At 40.3% G+C, this 20,052-nt stretch overlaps 1 protein-coding gene and 1 long non-coding RNA gene across 3 annotated transcripts in view; one reads left to right on the top strand and one right to left on the bottom strand.

Moving 5' to 3' along the window:
* Window positions 1–20,052, top strand: part of LOC125922701 (uncharacterized) — an 85,176-nt gene that overhangs the window by 26,179 nt on the left and 38,945 nt on the right. The window contains exons 2-3 of one of the 2 annotated variants that reach the window (XR_007457749.1): window positions 16,691–16,744; window positions 19,493–19,544. This is a non-coding gene — a long non-coding RNA (uncharacterized LOC125922701). The remainder of the gene's footprint in view (window positions 1–16,690; window positions 16,745–19,492; window positions 19,545–20,052) is intronic. The other variant, XR_007457748.1, reaches the window with a different exon arrangement.
* Window positions 5,631–6,005, bottom strand: LOC125922700 (40S ribosomal protein S27-like). The gene has a single exon (XM_049630423.1). It carries the CDS (start codon window positions 5,964–5,966, stop codon window positions 5,712–5,714), a length of 255 nt encoding a protein of 84 aa, XP_049486380.1. The 5' UTR covers window positions 5,967–6,005; the 3' UTR covers window positions 5,631–5,711.

A 20,052-nucleotide genomic window follows, 5' to 3' on the forward strand; every position in this document is an offset into this window, starting at 1 on the left:
CGCAGTGGCAAGATTTTTGTTACTCAGACTTATTAGTAACCCTATAAATAAATAAAATGTATAAAAAAAAAAAAGTAAGCAAAAATGCAACATTCAGCATTCCTCTGATCAACCCCATACCCAGATACCAAAGACGGAGATGTTAGCGGAGAAGAGAGTTTCTGGATTTTTCTTCTAACCCGGTGAGACCAGCATTTCACCTTGAAGGCACAGAGCACACCAGGGCGGGTGAGCAGTGTCCTGCTCAGCTGGACTGTGCCCGCAGCCCGTGGTCAGGCATCTGTGAGGGCAGGTCTTTTGTGGGGGGGGGGGGGGGGGGGCCCGGAAGCAGTTTGGGAGATGCTCCCTCTCTGCTCAGATGGTGAGTCATTCAACGTTCTTGTTTCTTCTCCTGGGAGAATGGCCGAGAAGTTGGTGCCAAAAGATGGTTCTGTTTTTAAGAAACAAAAAAACAGGGGCACCTGGGCAGCTCAGTTGATTAAATGTCCAGCTGCAACTCAGGTCACGATATCACGGTTTGTGAGTTCAAGCCCCATGTCGGGCTCTGTGCTGACAGCTAGGAGCCTGGAGCCTGCTTGGGATTTTGTGCCTCCCTCTCTCTGCCCCTCCCCCACCCATGCGCTCACGCTCACTCTCTTTCTCAAAAATAAATATTAAAAAAATTTTTGTTTTTAAACAGAACACTGTGCATGTAAAAGTAAGACAAAAAAGTCACTAGTATAGATGGTCAAAACTGTACAGATGTATTGAATCAGCAACTCATAAAAGCCACCTGAGAAGTGAATATTTTATTATTTCGTATACTATCTTATATTTTATATTCTCCACCAAAGTCACCTTCAGTTTTCCTGTGTATCTAGCTTCATCCACGCTTTTAAATGTCATCACATCATCTTTATTGGAATTAAGTCCCAAATGAATTGTAAACCAATGAAAACTCCCTGCTTATTTGCTGATTATATACAATTTGTGTTAGGGAATGAGCCAAAATTTCTTTTCCTCCTCAGTCCTCTTAAGTCTCAAAGTCTATCTGCTGCTTTTTGGAACCTGGATATCACTAATTGAGTTGTTTTCTGAAATGCTTCTGTATTAGTCCAACAAGACGGGCAGAAAATGCTTGGTTTACACTTCAGTCAAGAATAGATTGTTTGGTTGGGGCGCCTGGGTGGCTCAGTCCGTTGAGCGTCCAACTCCGGCTCAGGTCATGATCTCGCGGTCTGTGAGTTTGAGCCCCGCGTAGGGCTCTGTGCTGACAGCTCTGAGCCTGGAGCCTGCTTCGGATTCTGTGTCTCCCTCTCTCTCTGCCCCTCCCCCGCTCATGCTCTGTCTCTCTCTCTCTCTCTCTCTCTCTCTCTCTCTCTGTCAAAAATACATAAACATTAAAAAAATTAAAAAAAAAAAAAAAAAAAGAATAGATTGTTTGGCCTGGCTTTACAAAGAACCGTGCCTCTCTCCGTAATGACAGCACTGGAGGGTCCACAAAAATGAAATGAATGGAACAGATCTACCTGAAGTGGTTCGGCATGGGGTCGCTCTCTCTAGTCCAATTCTGATGTGTTCCCCCTACACGTGGCCAGTGTTCATGGGCACCGTTTCATGGATCAGGTTTGAATATGGCCTCTAACCATGGCTCAGAATAAAGGAGATCAGAGATTGGCCTGTCTTGGTTCAAGGCTGGTTTATTGTTTTGTTCCTAATACATACCAGTTTCATAGATTCTTTTTAGTGCTATCACAACTGCTCCAGGGCTCCTAAGGTCTCATTAGTTCAAATCCAGCTTCTGCCACGTTAGTGCCTTGGCCTTTCGTCAGTCTTAGTTGAAGTTAACAGCCCTGCCCTCTCCTCACATGGGTGGCTCTGCAGGTATCAGGAGTCACGAGGACTAGGCAGCCTGGTAATTACATTGTTTATTTACCAGTTTCACACAAAACCAAAACAATCCCAGGCCCGCCACCAAGCAGCCTTTAGGGAAGTAGATTCCAAAAAGCTTCACTGAAACCCCTTATTTAGTGACACTCAGAGACGTTGAATCACTCTACTGAGCGAGAAACACTTAGACCAAACAACCAGAAACACGACCTTTGTCAAAGGTTTATTGAGAAAGGAAAGGCACAGAAGAGCTGGGGGCGTCCAATCCAGGCGGCTTTTGTCACACCGCTTTGCCAGGTGACGATATCCTATGACATCGGGAATGAGCTTAAGAAAAAAAACGAAAAGGAAGAAGGTTTGTTTCTCTGTCGAAATTGGATTAAAGCTACTGTTCCTTTTTATGACTTACACTGTGCATCTTCTCCCACTTGAGCTCACTATACCCAAACATACACACACACACCGTGCCATGGCTTCGTAACATATTTAAATAATACATTCTCCTAAAAATACCTGCCGTCACAGATGTTATCCTCCTCTCGGACATCTGCTCGTTCTAGTCCAAGGCTGTCTGCAGCTTCTGAGGATGTGACTCAGCCCAGAGCTTTTTGTTAAGCAGTCAAGGGCGCCCTTAGCATCTCTACATGAAGAGAACAAGTGTAAAGTGATAAGTGCAGCACCTGGGACAGCCCTCGTGAGCCCTGGTGGCCATGTAGTAGAGATCGAAGCTGCTTGTCACTGGATGGACCCGATGTCTGTGACATTCTAGGATCCATTTGTTGAAGTAGGGCAAGAACCAAATGAAATGCTTTGCTTGTTTCAAAGTACTTTCCTTGGGGCGCCTGGGTGGCTTGGTCGGTTAAGCGTCTGACTTCGGCTCAGGTCACGATCTCGTGGTCCGTGAGTTCGAGCCCCGCGTCGGGCTCTGTGCTGACAGCTCAGAGCCTGGAGCCTGTTTCAGATTCTGTGTCTCCCTCTCTCTCTGCCCCTCCCCCGTTCACGCTCTGTCTCTCTCTGTCTCAAAAATAAATAAACGTTAAAAAGAAAAAAAAAAGTACTTTCCTTGCCCAAAGATGAATGAAATACTTCAGAAGGCAAAAAGAGGTTTACCTACACACCTTTACGTCCTTCAGAATGAGAATTTTTCAAGCTGCAGAAAAGCTGGAAGAAAGCATAAGAGACTGTTAAAAACTGAGAACAAACTGAGGGTTGATGGGGGGTGGGAGGGAGGGCAGGGTGGGAGGGAGGGCAGGGTGGGTGATGGGTATTGAGGAGGGCACCTTTTGGGATGAGCACTGGGTGTTGTATGGAAACCAATTTGACAGTAAATTTCATATATTAAAAAATAAAAAAAATAAAAAAATAAAAAAAAAAGAAAATATTCTCAGAAAGTATAAAGTAGGGTATTACTTTATGGATCATGAATCTACTTGTTACCAAAGTGCTTTCAAAAGAAGGACAAGGCAGAAATAAATAGAATTTCCAAAATAAAAAAAATAAAAAAATAAAAAAAGAAAAGCTGGAAGAATCACGCACGAACCACACTCACCGCCTAGAATCTGCACTTAGCTTTTCTGTTTGAACCACCTCATTATCCATCAATCCATTTTTTTAACTGCACACTTTAAACTCTATTTCAGAGTATTGTAGACATCAGTTCATTTCAAACATTGTAGCATGTATTTCATTACCATGAGTTCAATTTTTACTTACAGTTCTCTTTTTTTCTTTTCCCGCTTCCCAACCTGTCCCTCTAGTATCATTTACATACGGTGAAATACACAAGTCTGAGTGCGCAATTTGGTGAGTTTGGGCAGCTGCATACAACCGTGTGCCCCAACTCCCCATCAGGAGAGAGAACATTATCATCACCCCAGGAAAATCTCCTTCTCCCCTTAATCCTCTTCCTCACCCCCATCAAGTCAGACACTATTCTGATTTTTTTTAATCACTCTATTTTGTTCAAAACTCCAAATAAACGAATCATACAATCCGTAGGTCCACCTTTGTGTAAGGCTTTTATTCAGCATGTTTTTGAGTTTCATTCATGCTGCTGCATATTCTTTTTTATTGCTCAGTAATATTTCATTTATAGTATTCCAGCGTATTCTACTGTTGGTGGACATTGGAATCCTTTCCAGTTTGGGGCTATTATGAATAAAGCTGCTATCAATACTCTTGGACAAGTCTTTATGTGGATATATATATATATATATATATATATGTGTGTGTGTATATTTTTTTTTTTCATTTCTCTTGGGTAAATATCTAGGGGTCAAATTGCCGAATCAAGGGTGCTTCCTATCCTTCGTATCCATGCCTACTGGGCTCAGATTTTCTCAGAATAGCAGCCCCTTCATGCATTCAAATCCAGAATATTCTCTTCTACATACAGTAGCAGAACAAAGGGCAATAACAGTTATTTTTAGGCTCTAAACGTTCTCATTATCCTTTTGTCTGGACATGGTGTATATCCCAACCGTTGTGTTGACATGTTGATGTAGGGGGCACTGATGGGAGAAACAGTTCTTTGGACATTGTGTAGGTAGCTCTCATTTTTAAGTAGCCTCTACTGCGCAAATACTGTTAATGCTACACTCTCTGTCTTTGAATCCTATTCATCAGGTATGTCAAGCAGAAAAGAGCAAATAGAGAACCTCCTTCTCTCATCTGTGGGCTTAGCTGCCGAATTCACCTGGTCTGTCAGCATCGCTCCACTACACATTTCTTTTGTCAGATGCCTCTGCCATCCTCTGTTGCCTCCGTTTTAAACCCTCTGTCTGATCAGATCTCCGACCCAGTCACCTTCCACCTCTCGCTCCTAGCACTACTTCACGCTAGCGGTTCTTGGCCAGGGTCACTTTTGCCCCCCAAGTGACAATGCTTTTGACTGTCACGCAGTCAGGATGGAAGCTACTAGCATACAGCGGGACAAGGTTGCTGACCATCCTACGATGCGAAGACTGTTCCCCATATGGAGGAATTATCCATCCTAAAATGCCAACAGTGCTGAAGTTTGGAGACCCTGCTTCTAAAATAGAAGACATTAGAACGGGCTTCTTAACATGTTTTTTGCTATGGGCTGTTTTTTTAGTCTGTTGAACCCTATGAACCGCTTCTCAGAATAATTTTTTTTAGAGTTTATTTATTTATTTAGACAGAGAGAGAGAGAGAGAGAGAGAGAGAGAGAGAGAGAATCCCAAGCAGGCTCCGTGCTGTCAGCACAGAGCCACCGACACAGGGCTTGACTCGCAACCCTGGAATCACACCTTGAGCCAAGATCAAGAGTCAGACGCTCAACCTACTGAGCCACCCAGGTATCCCCACAATAATATTTTTAAATACACAAAATAAAATACACAGGATTACAACAGAAATGTAATTTTCAATTAAAAAAAATTATGATATAGGAACACCTGCTCCTTTATAAATGCGTTAAAAAGGAAGGTCTAACAGCAAGCCTAATAACTACCATAGTTACAAGGATAAACAATATTTTGAAATCTACAACAACTTTTTTTTTTAATTTTTTTATGTCTTTATTTTTGAGAGAGAAGGGGGCAGATCATGAGCCGGGGAGAGGCAGAGAGAAGAGAGGGAGACACATAATCTGAAACAGGCTCCAGGCTCTGAGCTGTCAGCACAGAGCCCCATGCGGGGCTCGAACTCATGACCTGCGAGATCGTGACATGAGCCGAAGTCGGACGCTCAACCAACTGAGCCACCCAGGCGCCCCTTTAAAAAATGTTTTTAATGTTTTTATTTATTACAACTCTTTTTTTTTTTTAATCCAAAATCTGTTTATTGGGATAGTTCCCCACTCATGTTGACTCAGGGTGCGTTTAGTGCTGCTTCCGTCTGAAGGAGCATCCTTCTGTGAGCCTTGCTTTTCCTCCTGTCGGCTGGCACAGGACAGTGGAGCAGCCCACACACAGCACCACCGTCTGCGCGTGGCTGAACACGGTGGTGATTTTGTAGCACCCCGGGCACTTCACGTCCATGAAGTAGGAGTTGGGGCTCTGCACCAGGCACTTCTTCTTGTGCTTCCTCTTCTCCTCCTCTGGGGACGGGTGCAGGAGGTCCTTCACGAGGGGCATGTTCTCGTGGGCAGGTCGTCACCGCCGAAAGGTATTTATTACAACTCTTAATGTAATGTGAAAACATCTGTGATTTCTATTAGAGACAAAGTCACAGGAACTGCTGATGATGCTGTAGTTTGATGGCCTGCATTAGAATAAAAGAAAATGCCTAATTTTAGTGGTTCGTGAAGAGGAGATGGGATTTTTTTCTCATTTAAGTTCACAGATGCCCTGAATCCTATCCAAGAACCCCTTGCGGCTCTGCACACCCCAGCTTACAAACTCCTACCTTCAAGGAGATTACCAAAAAAACCGAATTTATCTATATCTACACCCAGCTTCTCTGCCTTCCCTCTTCGAGCAAGAATACATGTCCCTCGCTGTCAGAGTGCACTTGCAGAAAACAGAAATTACATTACCTGTTTCAAGCAAAATGAAATCTAATACCAGGAACCGGATGCTCAAAATATCCCTGGAAGGACTGGACTGGCAAGCTTCATAACACTAAGAAGACCACCACAGAACTAACCCTCCCAGGAAACTGCTTCCTTTTACACAATCAAAACAGAGGGGGATTGGAAATGGACAATGGGACTCTTGGTCCCAGGAGCACTGCCTTAGCTGGTATTAGCCAGTAAGCTGTCACAGGTGGTGGCCACAGGGTCATGCCATGCCTAATGGATCCACCTAGGAACAACAACAACAACAAAACAGTGCCCGGTTCTGCGCAACAGTTCTGCCTTTTGCTATCAGCCAAGCACCTGGACACTGGAACAGTGTCAGAGAAAAACATCCGCGTGTCCACTAAGGACTTGCCAACAGGAAAAGCAGAAGTAGCGTTGGCACAATCTCGGCCTCACTTCCTTCCACTTTCTCATCTTGCGGAGGATTGTCTGGGTCTAAGTCTGTATGGGAACCCTACTGCGAGAGAGTCTGGGAAATCTTCCCTTTTTTCTGTCTAGACTCTGCAGAACTGGAAGACACAGATGAAGACACTGAGCCCCTGAAGGTCCACCTTATTCCTCACCCTTCTCCTATCTAAGGCTCGTTAATTCTTTGCTCTTCCCTCCTGCCTGCTAATAGACCTTAATTAATTATGCTCTTTCCTCCATCTTCAGCTCCTTTCTTTCCACTGTCTCTTACAACATATCCAAATAACTTGAAAGCTTTCCTGACTTAAGCAATCCTCCCCTTAATCCTACTTCCTTCTTCCTAGTTCTTTCATTCACAGCCAGTTTGCTTCTAAGGATTGTTACGCTTGCGTTCCACTTCCTCACCTCCTCCTACTGGTTAACCTGTAACAATCTAGCTTCCAGAGTCACTATTCCAGGAAAACCCCTATTCCAAGTTACCAATTACTTCCTTGGTGCTAAATCTAAGAGACATCTACAGGCATACCTTGCTTTACTGCACTTCTCTTTATTACACTTTGCAGATACTGTGGGGTTTTTGTTTAGTTTTGTTTTGTTTGTTTGTTTTGTTTCTACAAATTAAGGGGCTGTGGCAACCCTATGTCGAGCAAGCCTATCGGCATCATTTTTCCAACAGCATTTTCTCACTTCGTGTCTCTGTGTCATATTTTGGTAATTCTCACATTATTTCAGACTTTTTTATTATTACTGTATTTGTTATGGTGATCTGTGATCAGTGATTGTGACTTGCTGAAAGGTCAGGTAATGGTTAGCACTTTGTAGCAATAAAGTATTCTTAAGATATGCATATGGGTTCTTTAGACATAATGCTATTGCATGCACACTTAGTAGGCTATAATAGGGGGTAAATATAACTTTTATATGCACTGAGAAACTAAAAACTTCATTTGACTCACTTTATTGCAATATTCACTTTATTGAGGTGTTCTGGAACCAAACCTGCAATATCTTGGAGATATTCCTGTACAGTCCTTTTCTTACTTGACCCTTGAATGTCATTTAAAACTGCTGGCAAATTCTTAATCCCTAAAGCTCTTTACCTGCTTCCATTACTATACTTACTTCTCCTTAATTGTTTGCAAACAAAAGAACTCACATATTTGTTACTGAACCAATCTAGTACAGAGGCATAAAAACAAAGAGAAAAAATCATTTTCCCAATAAGACTTATCCAACTGCCCATATAGTGGTGATGTTTTCAGCTTGATATGGAAAGACAGATGCTAGCAACCTTGATAACAGCATAAATACACATGCAATTCTTAGAAACCTACATGGGTTCTTCTCCAATGTCTCCTCTTGGAGTTATACCAGATTTTCTTACCAGGTTTCATCCAAATCCATTACAGAATGGGACAGTCCTTTTTTTGTTTGTTTCTTGGCCAAAATCACTGGATCCTGAAAGTTTTGTGAGAAGACACAGCAAGAAATGGAGTCAAACCCCTCCCCCCTTTTTTTTCCTACTCTTCTGACTGCAATTTGTGACTTTCCTTTGTAATTCTTTTGTGTTTTTTGTTTGTTTTAGTTTGGGGGGCTCTTTTTTTTTAAACATTAAGTGGTATTCTTCAGGAATCAGTTTTTTCTTTAACTCTGTGTACCTACTGCCTCTATTTTCTTATTCAGTTTCATGGCCCTATTTATTAGCTGTGTTTTTGATAACTGTGAAATCTTTACATCACGCCCACCGTTCTTTCCTAAGCTTTTGGCCAGTGTATACAACTGTCAACAAACACCTACCTTTGAATGCTTGTCAGTCCCTTTAGATACTGAATATACCAAAGTGAAATCTTCTATTCACTCCCAAGCCTGCACTTCCTTATTCCTATCACCCAGAGACAGAGTGAATCGCAGTTCTTGTTTACCTAAGATGCTTCCGATGGACCCTTGTCCCTGCATAATTCACATAAGTTCTGCCTTTATCCTCAAAAGTGACCCAGTTAGTGCTGCACTTGAAAGCTTGCATTAAAATTACATTTGGGGACCCCTTTATGTGCATAACTCTTTTTAAAGAAGAGGATAAAAAGAATGTTTTATCTCATGAGGAGAATTTTTAAAACACAACTTATACTTTGCAGTGTGCTGGAGAAAATTAAATACAAAGCAAAAATTAAAAGTAGCCTGAAGTCCAGGGCCGCCTGGGTGACTCAGTCGGTTAAGCATCCAACTCTTGATTTCAGCTCAGGTCACGATCTCGCAGTTAGTGAGTTCGAGCCTTGCACCAGGCTCCATGCTGACAGTGCAGAGCCTGCTTGGGATCCTCTCTCTCCCTATCTCTCTGCCCCTACCCTGCTCTCTCACTCAATCTCTCTCAAAATAAATAAATAAACCTAAAAAAAAAAAAAGTCTGAAGTCTGAAAATAAAAGAAACAACTAGAAGTCATTAAAAAAATGGTAAAATAAAATAACAAAAGAGAGATTCAGTGTATAGTATAAATATAAATGGTTTAAACTTCTCTATTAAAAGGCAGAGACTTGGAGTGCCTGGGTGGCTGAGTCAGTTAAGCATTCAACTCTTGGTTATGGCTCAGGTCATGATCTTGCAGTTCCTGATCTCTAGCCTTGTATGGGGCTCTGTGCCAACAGTGCAGATCCTGCTTGGGATTCTCTCTCTTTCTCTCTCCCTCTCCCTCCCTTGCTTATGCTCTGTCTCAAAATAAATAAACATTTAAAAAAAAATAAACAAAAATCCAAGACTTTTAGCTTGGGTCAGAAAGGAGTAATGCCAATTGCCGTTCACCTAGAATAATGTGACTAAGAAAATAAACACTAAGAGGGAGGCAAAGATAAGGCAAATAAGTACAGCAAAAAGAAATTAGGGACTGCATGTTAATATCAGAAGAAATGCATTTAAGGAGAAAGAAAGCATACATATTCTTTTAATTTTTGATCAAAATAAAATTATGGTTTTGTATATGTCAAATAACTCTGTTTCAAATACAAGCCAAAAAGAGTAATAAAGAAGGAATTGAAAAAAAGACATGTGGAGGGAGAATTTAGCACAACTCTCCCAGTATTCCAAGATATTCCTGAATCTGTGGGATAGACAGGTATTTTAAAAATCATGTTTATTAATTCTTCCCAAAATGTGCTTTAGAAGAATATTCTCAACCAGCATCATATGATACATGCTATCTTTATATAGAGACTGACAATAAAGATATTTCATGGTTAAAAAAAAAAAATGAGTCAATTTGCACAAAAATTATGAGTTCATCCTATCTATCCTAAAGTGGCTTTTGTTTTCATTTGGGTATATCCTCCTTGATTATTTACATATGTCTTTATATTCACATTTATTAATTGTTAAAAAAACAATTGAAGTTACATTTTATATGAAGTCCTGCTTTATTTTCACCTAGTGGTATTTTTTTCTTTCTCTAATTTCTGAATATGTCATTATTTAATTAAAGATACTTTTATTTTTGAGCATTAAAGTTGTTTAAAATATCTGATAGTATTAAAAATAAAAACTAAGTGGACCACCCCTTTTCAGAGATTTTTGTTCACCTCTCTGATTCTCTGATTATGTTTTTTTTTTGTTAGACTGTAATAATTGGAATTTTGGAGCAAAAGTTATTGACATGTTAAAGGTTCTTTAACACTAGCTTTTATAAAAAAATAAAAGTGCCAATTTATTAGACAAAAGTGTTATCCATTGATTTACATTTATTTATATCTATAGTTGAGTGATTTTTCATATTCATTGGCTGTCATTTTAGTCTTTTGTTAATTGATCATGTCCTTTGTTTTTTGTTTGTTTTATATTGGTGTCTTTAATAAATATGCTATTGCACTAAGTATCCTTTTAAAGTTAAGGATGGTAACCCTTTATTGTCTGTGTCAAATATTGTTTCATTTGGTCTTTGCATTTTTATAAACAGTGTCTTTTAAGGTGAATAATGTTTACTTCTTATGTAATCTATTAATCTTTTAATATTAATCTTGATGTTTCTTCCAGACCTTTAGTAACTGAAAGGCCCTCTATTCCTAAATTAGATAAATAGTTGCTTATATTTTTCTCCAATAGTTTTTTTTTTTTTTTGTTCTCATATAATGTAATTCAGGATCTAACTTCTTCTGAATAACCTGTTGTCCCAGCACCACTTATGAAGCAATTATAAAAATTCACAGGATCTTATATGTAGAGAAGCCTAAAGATTCCACCAGAAAGCAAGCAGGCAAACAAAAACCTGTTAGAACTAATAAATTCAGTAAAGTTGCAGGATACAAAATCAATATATAAAAATCAGCTGTGCTAACAACAAACTATCTAAAAAGGAATTAAGAAAATAATTCCATTTACAGTAGCATCAAAATAATAAAATACTGAATAAACTTAACCAAGGAAGTGAAAGACTTCTACACTGAAAACTACAAAATATTGATGAAGGAAATTAAGACATGAATAAATGGAAAGATATCCCATGTTCATGGATCAGAATAATTAATATTGTTGAAATGTTCATACTACCTAAAGTGATCTATAAATTCATTGCAGTCCCTATCAAAATCCCAGTGGGATTTTTTATAGGAAAAAGAAAAACAATTCTAACATTTGTATGGAACCACAAAAGACCCAGAATAGAGCAATCTTGAAAAAGGAAAACAAAGCTGGAGGCATTACACTTCCTGGTATCAAAATATATCACCAAGCTACAGTCATTAAGCTAGTGTGGTACTGGCATGAAAACAGAAAAGTAGACTAATGGAACAGAATAGAAAGCCCATAAATAAATTCATGCATGTGGGGTGTCACAGACACAAACATTCAGTCCATAGAATATGGTCAACTTATCTTTGACAAGGGAGCTGAGAATACACAGTGATGAAAGAGTAGTCTCTTCAGCAAATAGTGTTGGGAAAACTGGATATCCATATGGAAGAGAATGAAATTGGACCCTTATCTTACACCATACACAAAAATCAACTCAAAATGAGATACAGATATAAACATAAGACCTGAAACTGTAATAGTCCAAGAAGAAAGCATTTGTCTTAGCAATGATTTCTTGGATATGACACCAAAAGCACAAGCATCAAAAGCAAAAATAGACAAATGGACTGCATCAGACAAAAAAGATTCTCCACACTAAAGGAAACAATGAACTGAGTGGACAGTCAACTGACAGAATGGAAAAAATATTTGCAAACCATATATCTGATTAGGAGTTAATATCCAAAATATATAAGGAATTCCTACAACTCAATAGCAAAAAACAAAAACAAAAACAGGCGAAGGACTTGAATGGACATTTCTTCAGAAAAACATACAAATGGCCACCTAGGTATATGGATGCTTAAAGATGCTTAACACCACTAATCATCAGGGAAATGCAAATGAAAACCACAGTAGGATGTCCAGTCACGCTTATTAGGCTGACTGTTCTAAAAAAAAAGTAAAATATAACGAGTGTTAGGATGATAGAAATTGGAATCTTGTGTACTTGGTGGAAATGTAAAATGGTGTAGCCACTATGGAAAACAGTATGGATGTTTCCCAAAAACTTAAAAATAGAACTACCATATGATCCAGCAATCCCACTTCTGGGCATTTATCCAAAAGAATTGAAATCTGGATCTCGAAGAGATATCTGCACCCCCATGTTCTTTGTAACATTATTCATAATCACCAAGATGTAGAAACAACCTGAATGTTCATTGATGAATGAATAGACAAAGTGTACATAGCTGTACGTACAATTGAATCCTCTTCTGCCTTAAAAAAAGACTGCCATAATTTGACCACATGAATGAGCCTGGAGGACATTATGCTCAGCGAAATAAGCCAGTCACAGAAGGACAAATGTAGCATGGTTGCACTAACATGAGATATCTAAAACAGCCAAATTCATAGAATCGTGAAGTAGAGTGGTGACTGCCAAAGGCCGGGGTGAGGGGGACCTCAAGAGTTGTTGAATTGGTATAAAATTTTAGTTTTCCAAGATGAATAACTTTTAGAGATCTATATAGTTAACAATACTGTGCTATTCTCTTAAAAATTTACTAAGAGGGTAGATCTCATACTGTGTTCTTATCATAGTAAGGAAGTAAATAAAATCCATGATTTAAAATTCTGCACGTTTTATACACTAAATGCTTATATATACCTTATGATCTCACTTTAGGGGAGGGGAGAAATGTTTATTTTATATTATTTTTATGTCTGATTTTTACCATAGCTCTTTGGGAGTTTTTAGGCAAAAATAGCTCACCACTTAAGAGTACCACTTCTCTAGGGTGACAATTTTCTTTATTTTTTAGTACACGTTATACACACTGTGCTGTGATATGGCTAAGGTTCAATTAAAATAGGGGTTAGCCTATATAAGTTTTAGTGCAAAAAAAAATGTGAATGAGAAGAATAAGGCTACACTTTTAGATGAAAGAATTGTGGGTGACTGTGAGGTATGGTTACATAATTGTTGACTCTGAGAGGCACACCGATGTGTTTTTCCATTTTTAACTCAACAAACATTTATCGGGCATCTTCTCTGTGTGTGAAATATTATCAAAGACCCAGGATAACCAAAAAGAATGAAAGGACGTCCCTAAAGCAACCATTGGACCCTCCTGGGCTCAGAACTAGCACAGAGTTTGTTCAGTGAATCCAGGGTGCCAAGTACCTCTGGCAACCAAAGGAAAGCTTTAGTGTCAGATCCAAAACGTCAGTGCACATGAGTAATCTGAGATTTTACCAAACGGGATTATTATAGTCCGTGAACAATACGTTCCTTGACTTCTTGAGATTGACTTTACCAAATTTGTCATGAGACATTCTCTCCTCCTAGGTCTTCTTTTACTCTAAGACCAGGTTACATATCTTTAAAAAAAAAGAGAGAGAGAGAGAGAAGATGCCATGAATCTAAGGCCCTTGTGAATCTTTTATGTTCTTTGCATCTATTTTGAGGAAAGGTAAATATCAAGGCACTGTTTTCAGTACTCTCCAGGTGTTAACACATAAAATTGCCCTAACAACCATATGAAATGGTATTACCATTTGCAGTTTATGGATGAAGAACCCAAGGCAGAGACAGATTGGGTGATTAACCAACCAAAGCTAGGAAGTAATGGGAGGTTTGGAAGGGGCAGTCTTCATTTTTCTCTTTAATTCAGAGCCCTCTACCCCCCCGCTCCCCATGTTAATGTCGGTATTGTCTGTAGTCCTAGCCACGATCTTCTTTGGCATGTACTAGAGAGGATGTGACTGACTTGGCTCTGCTACCAAGATTAACGTTGGTCTTAGTACAAATCTCTAAGCAGCTTTGTAGGGCTTCTCTCCCCCCCGCCCCCACCAAGTTCTCAAGCTGACTTTAACCAACTACGATGGATAAATATTAACTTTTAGGTCAGCACCACCATGCGTCACAGGCCAGAGTCTAAATACCAGGGAACTTTAGTCTCTTCCTGTGTTCTCTCACATGGGTAGAGGAAGACAGAAATGCAGCCTCAGATGTTTCCCTGCAAATCAGCTAGATGGTTGTGCCACTTTGTTCATTCAGTATGATCACATTGTGTCTTTGTAGATATGTGGATGATACATTTTTAATGACCACGATAATCAGAGGAATTCCACTGTTGGTCATCAGATCTCTATGCGTTTGGGTTCACAAGTACAGATACATGTTCAAAGAAATACAAAATACAAACACACACACACACACACACACACACACACACACACACTAAAGGTCAAGGGATCTTATAAATTATCTAATGCAAGCCTTTCAATTTATAAAAAAAAAAAAAAAAAGGAAAATGAAGGGGTGCCTGGGTGGCTCAGTCGGTTAAGCGTCCGACTTCAGCTTGGGTCATGACCTCATGGTTCATGAGTTCGAGCCCCACATCGGGCTCTGTGCTGACAGCTCAGAGCCTGGAAAGTGCTTCAGATTCTGTGTCTCCTTCTCTCCCTGCCCCTCCTCTGCTTGCGCTCTGTCTCTCTCTCAAAAATAAATAAACATTTAAAAAAAATTTTTTTAAAAAGGAAAATCAATACCCAAAATATTATTTACCAAAATCACATAGATGTTATTTTTGAAAAAGCAGTCCCATGTTAGCTCTCTATGTACTACTGCACTTTAAATTGTTTTAATTTTTCATCACAGCTATGTAGTAGGGTACAGTTAGAAGATCTCCTAGTTCTGCAAGGGTTCTCAGGAAAAAGAACAGGTCCCAGTTCTCCTGCTCCTTAGTTCCTCTTCCCCAGAGAAACCATTTTCAACTCTTAGCCTGGTATCATCTCCACATAACTTCATGGCAAGCAAGTATTGCCACCTCCTGATTGTGTTAGTTTGGGACATTGTACATGGACTCTCTCTAATGGATGATGAGAACTTAAGCTCTTTCTTCTTCTTATCCACACCATGCACAATCAGTTTCTATCCTCACGGTATAATTCTGTCTTGGTTTTAATTAGAAAAATATGCAAGGTTTACACTGACTGTATAGTTGACCCTTGATCAACATGAGTTTGAACTGTGCATGTCTACTTGTGTGCAGATTTTTTTCATGAATAGAGTACTGTAGATGTATTTTCTGTTCCCAGTGATTTTCTTAAATTTTTTTTTAATGTTCATTTACTTTTGAGAGAGAGAGACAGAGCATGAGCGAGGGAGGGGCAGAGAGAGAGAGGGAGATACAGAACATGAAGCAGGCTCCAGGTTCCAAACTGTCAGCACAGACCCCGACACAGGGCTGCGAACTCACAAACTATGAGATCATGACCTGAGCCGAAGTCGGACATTTAACTGACTGAGCCACCCAGGCACCCCTTCCAGTGATTTTCTTAATAGCATTTTCTTTTCTCTAGCTTACTTTATTATAAACATACAGAATACAATACATATATATAACATGTGTTAATCAACAGTTTAAGTTGTCAGTAAGGCTTCAGGTAAACAGTAAGCTATTAGTAGTTAAGTTTTGGGGGAGTCAAAAGTTATACATGGATTTTCAACTGTACAGGGGAGCCAATGCCCCTAATCACTGCATTGCTCAAGGGTCAATTGTATATACTATTCAGAAATGGGGCATATACTAAACTTTTTTTTTCTTGCACAACTTATCCCTAGAGTTAATAATTTCCTTTTTACTTGTTTATTTTTGTATGTTTGTGTTTCTTGAGTGTGTGGGGTTTTTTTATGTTTATTTATTTTTGAGAGAGAGCGAGCACATGCCTGAGCTGGGGAGGGGCAGAGAGAGAGAGAGAGAGAGACACGTTATCTGAAGCAGGCTCCGGGCTCTGAGCTGTCAGCACAGAGCCCAGTGCGGGACTTGAACTCATGAACAGAGAGATCATGACCTCAGCAGAAGTGGGACGCCTAACTGAGCCACACAAGTGCCCTTTGAGTATGTGTTTTTTACGTATTTAACTATCCATACAGTACTTAAATATTTACCAGTTGTCTAAATACTCTCTCAAGATGTTCCATGATTCTGTCAGTTTCATATGAGGTGTTGGGTAGAAGTCTGTCTCGGGGACTTCGGACCTGCTCATCTGGACTTGTCCTCTCAGCCTGGTTACGCCGAGATCTCTTGCCATCACCATCTGAAAGAGTCCCTTCCCTTCTCTCCTGTGGTGGAGCTCCTATTTCCTAGATGTCATGCCTTACTTTTGTTTGTTTTAGTCCCTCAACATTCATGGACCACGTCCTACAATAGCTTTCTGAGAAAAAGTGTATGGAGGAAAAGATTATTTAAGGACTTGCCTGTCTAAAAATGTCTGTATTCTACTTCCCTGCTTGAATGATAGATTGCATAGAGACTTCTATGTTGGAAATCATTTTCGCTCAAAACTTTTTTTTTTTCCTTTAGAATTTTGAAGACACCGCTCCGTTGTCTCCTTATTCACAATATGGCTGTTGAAAGGTATACCACCATTTCAATTCTCAGTCCTTTATATATAACTGTATTTTCTTTTTGGATGTTGGTTGAATATTCTTTATCCTAGTATTATGAAAGTTCACAGTAATATACCTCAGGTGTGGATTTATTTTCATTGTGCTGGGTACTTGGTGAGCCCTTTGAATCTAGAAAATCTACCCTCTAATTTTGAGGAATTTCCTTGAATCATTTTATTAATGTTTTCTTCTCCTGTGGGTGTTTTACTTCACTTTCTAGATCTCCTGGAATTCCTTGATTATTTATCTGCTTTTCTTATCCTTTTTCAACATAGATTCCTTCAACTGAGGTTCTTATATATGTGGTTATGTTTTTCATTTCTAAGAGTTATTTTGGGGGGGGGGTTGCTTTTTGAATGCCTTTTTTTTACAGCATCATTTTCTTGCTTCATGATGCCCTGTACTCTCTTATATCCATGAGTTTTTGAATAATAATTTTTGAAATTTTCTTTTGCCTCATAGTTCCCAGCTCCCTCTAGATTGTTTCCGGTTTTCCTCTGGCTATTTGATAGCCACTGATGTTCTGCTCACATGTAAGAGCAGGAAAGTAAAAACTGAAGTTCAGAATATGAAGGGGAGTGGGAGGGAACACTCACTGAGGGTCACTTGTAATACTGATCTGGCCGAGCCAGTTGCTGGGGAACTTCTAGTGTCAGTATCTTCAGGGCTTTCCCCATGGATTGGTCACATCCTCTAAGAAAACTCCTCTAAGCTCTTGCCTGGAGGGTAAGAGCCTGTCTGCCAGTGTGCGTTTGGGAGATGAGCGTGGGGAGTAGACTGTAAGAATCCTCCTATCTTGGTGTGATGTCCCACCCTGAACATTGCCCAGTACAGCCCCCCCCCTCCCCAGTTCAGAGACCTTCTGGTTTTGCCCCCTCTGCAGGATAAACTTCCAGGCTCCTGCTGAGGTGCTGTCACGCAGGTGACAGTAGGGGAAGGAAGGGAGTGTCAGCTGCTTCTTAAACAGAGTTCAACCACTACCACCGCTCTGGCCCCAGCTTCCCCGCTGCCTGAGGCACCTGCTGCCTCCAGTCACCACCAATCGCTGAGCCTTTTGATGACCCTGCAGTGTAAACGGTGGTGCTCATCTGTCCACTTGCAGCTTCTGGCCTAGCTTTCTCGGGTCCACCGGATGAGTGGCCACTGTCCGCCTGCTTCCTAGCTTTCAAAATGCTGTCATTGTCACCTCTCCTGGTTCTGTTGTTAAAAAGATACATGTACATACACACATATAATTATTTTAGTTTTAATAAGATTTAGGAGTAGCCCAAAATTGAATAGTATTTTTTTTAACGTTTATTTTTGAGAGAGAGAGACAGACAGACAGCACACAAGCAGGGAAGGCGCAGAGAGAGGGGGACAGAGGATCTGAAGGGGGCTCTGCACTGACAACTGTGAGCCCGATGAGGGGCTTGAACTCACAAGCTGCAAGATCATGACCCAAGCCGAAGTCGGCCACTCAACCAATTGAGCCGCCCAGGTGCCCAAGTGAGTATGTTGGATCCACTGTCTTTACCTGATGTCCTACCAACACATATTTAAATACAGATAGTATTTACCAACATATTACACCACAGAGGTCCAAGAACATGTAATTATCCACTCTAATTTGTGATAAATGACAGGATTCCAAATAAAAGATTTTTTAAATTATCAGGAAACACAAAAACCTAATTCACCTGTGAACATAAATTCTTCTCTCTCACTGTTTAACATATGACTTAAAAATCATTCTAGGCTTTTTCAACAAACAACTATTTTATTGCATATCTGCTTGGTCCATGGCACTGTGACCTGTTCTGTAGAGCTTATAACCCTCTCTTTGCCCCTACCCCTCGACTGAGATTTATCATGCCACAAATGATTAAAGTTTAAGACTGTATTTCATTTATAAAATGGCTTGGGGACTTTTTGCAGGTGAGAGAAACTATTCCTTAAACTACAGACAGTGCCAAGAAAGTGAATGTTGGCATCTATTATCTGCCGTGCGGTCACTTTATCATTTTTTCTCTTTCCCCAGTGGGGTGCCACTGGCATTTTGAATGAGAAAAAATTCTGTTACGCTGGACAAGCCCAAGCGTCACAGTCTGGTCAGCACGTAAACATTAAATGCCATTCGTGCCCTGTCACTGAGACACTAAAACACTAATCGCCCCATGTATTTCCTGATGTCCTTCCCGTATAGCCAAGTGTCCCCAAGGGGCAGTAACCTCCCTCCCCAGAAAGTCACGGATTTTTCACACAGTTCTTTGAAATGGATCCTGTTATGTTTTATAACAAAGATCACAAAGCCTCTGATAGGTTAAATAAGTTCTTTATGTTCACCATAAGCCAGCACCTGATTTGAAAATGAAGTCTAATTCCGAAGGTTGCTCTGTCTGTTAGCAGTTGCTGAAAGAGTTCACGGAGGTTGTATTAGCTTGGGCTGCCATGACAAAATATCAGAGACTGAGTGGCTTAAAAAATAGAAATTTGTGGGGCGCCTGGGTGGCTCAACTGGTTAAGCATCCGACTTCGGTTCGGGTCATGATCTCACGGTCCGTGAGTTCGAGCCCCATGTTGGGCTCTGTGTTGACAGCTCGGAGCCTGGAGCCTGCTTGGGATTCTGTGTCTCCCTCTTTTTTTGGCCCTCCCCTGTTCATGCTCTGTCTCTGTCTCAAAAATAAATAAACATTAAGAAAAAAAATTTTTTTAATACAAATTTGTGTTTTCACAGTTTAGGAGGCTAGAAAGTCCAAGATCAAGGGCCCAGGGAGGTTCAGTTTCTGGTAAGAACTTTATTCCTGATGTGCTGTGGCTGTCTTGTTGCTCTAACCTCGTGTGGCCCTAAGCTTGTGCATGGAGAGAGAGAGGAGAGCTCTCTGGGTGTCTCTTCTTATAAAGGCATGAATCCTATCAGACCAGGATCCTACTCTCATTTAACCTTAATTACTTCCTTAGCTGCTCTTTCTCCAAAGGTAGCCAAAATGGGGGGTTAGGGCTTTAACATATGAATTTAGAGGGAACACATTCAGTCCATAACAGAAGTTGAGGACTGAAAATACATCATTTGATTGGTGCTTGAACACCGGATGACCTCTGTACTGACAATTTTGGTATAGAGGTAAGGCCAGAGACCATATAGCAAGAAGCAGATACTCCAGGAAAATGTGGTGATGATCTGTATCCTAGGGCAGAGAGAGATGGGAGAGTGAGTGAGCAACACTCAAAGTTGAGAATCTGGTGTATAGTAGAGACCAAAAGGAGAGGTATATGCCATCTATGTTTTCCTCCACA

This window comes from Panthera uncia, chromosome B1 (assembly GCF_023721935.1).
Source record: "Panthera uncia isolate 11264 chromosome B1, Puncia_PCG_1.0, whole genome shotgun sequence".
Classification (NCBI taxonomy): Eukaryota; Metazoa; Chordata; class Mammalia; order Carnivora; family Felidae; genus Panthera; species Panthera uncia.

What these genes read in the sequence shown, in the direction of transcription:
- LOC125922700 (XM_049630423.1), bottom strand. Translation starts at nt 5,966, where the DNA reads ATGCCCCTCGTGAAGGACCTCCTGCACCCGTCCCCAGAGGAGGAGAAG.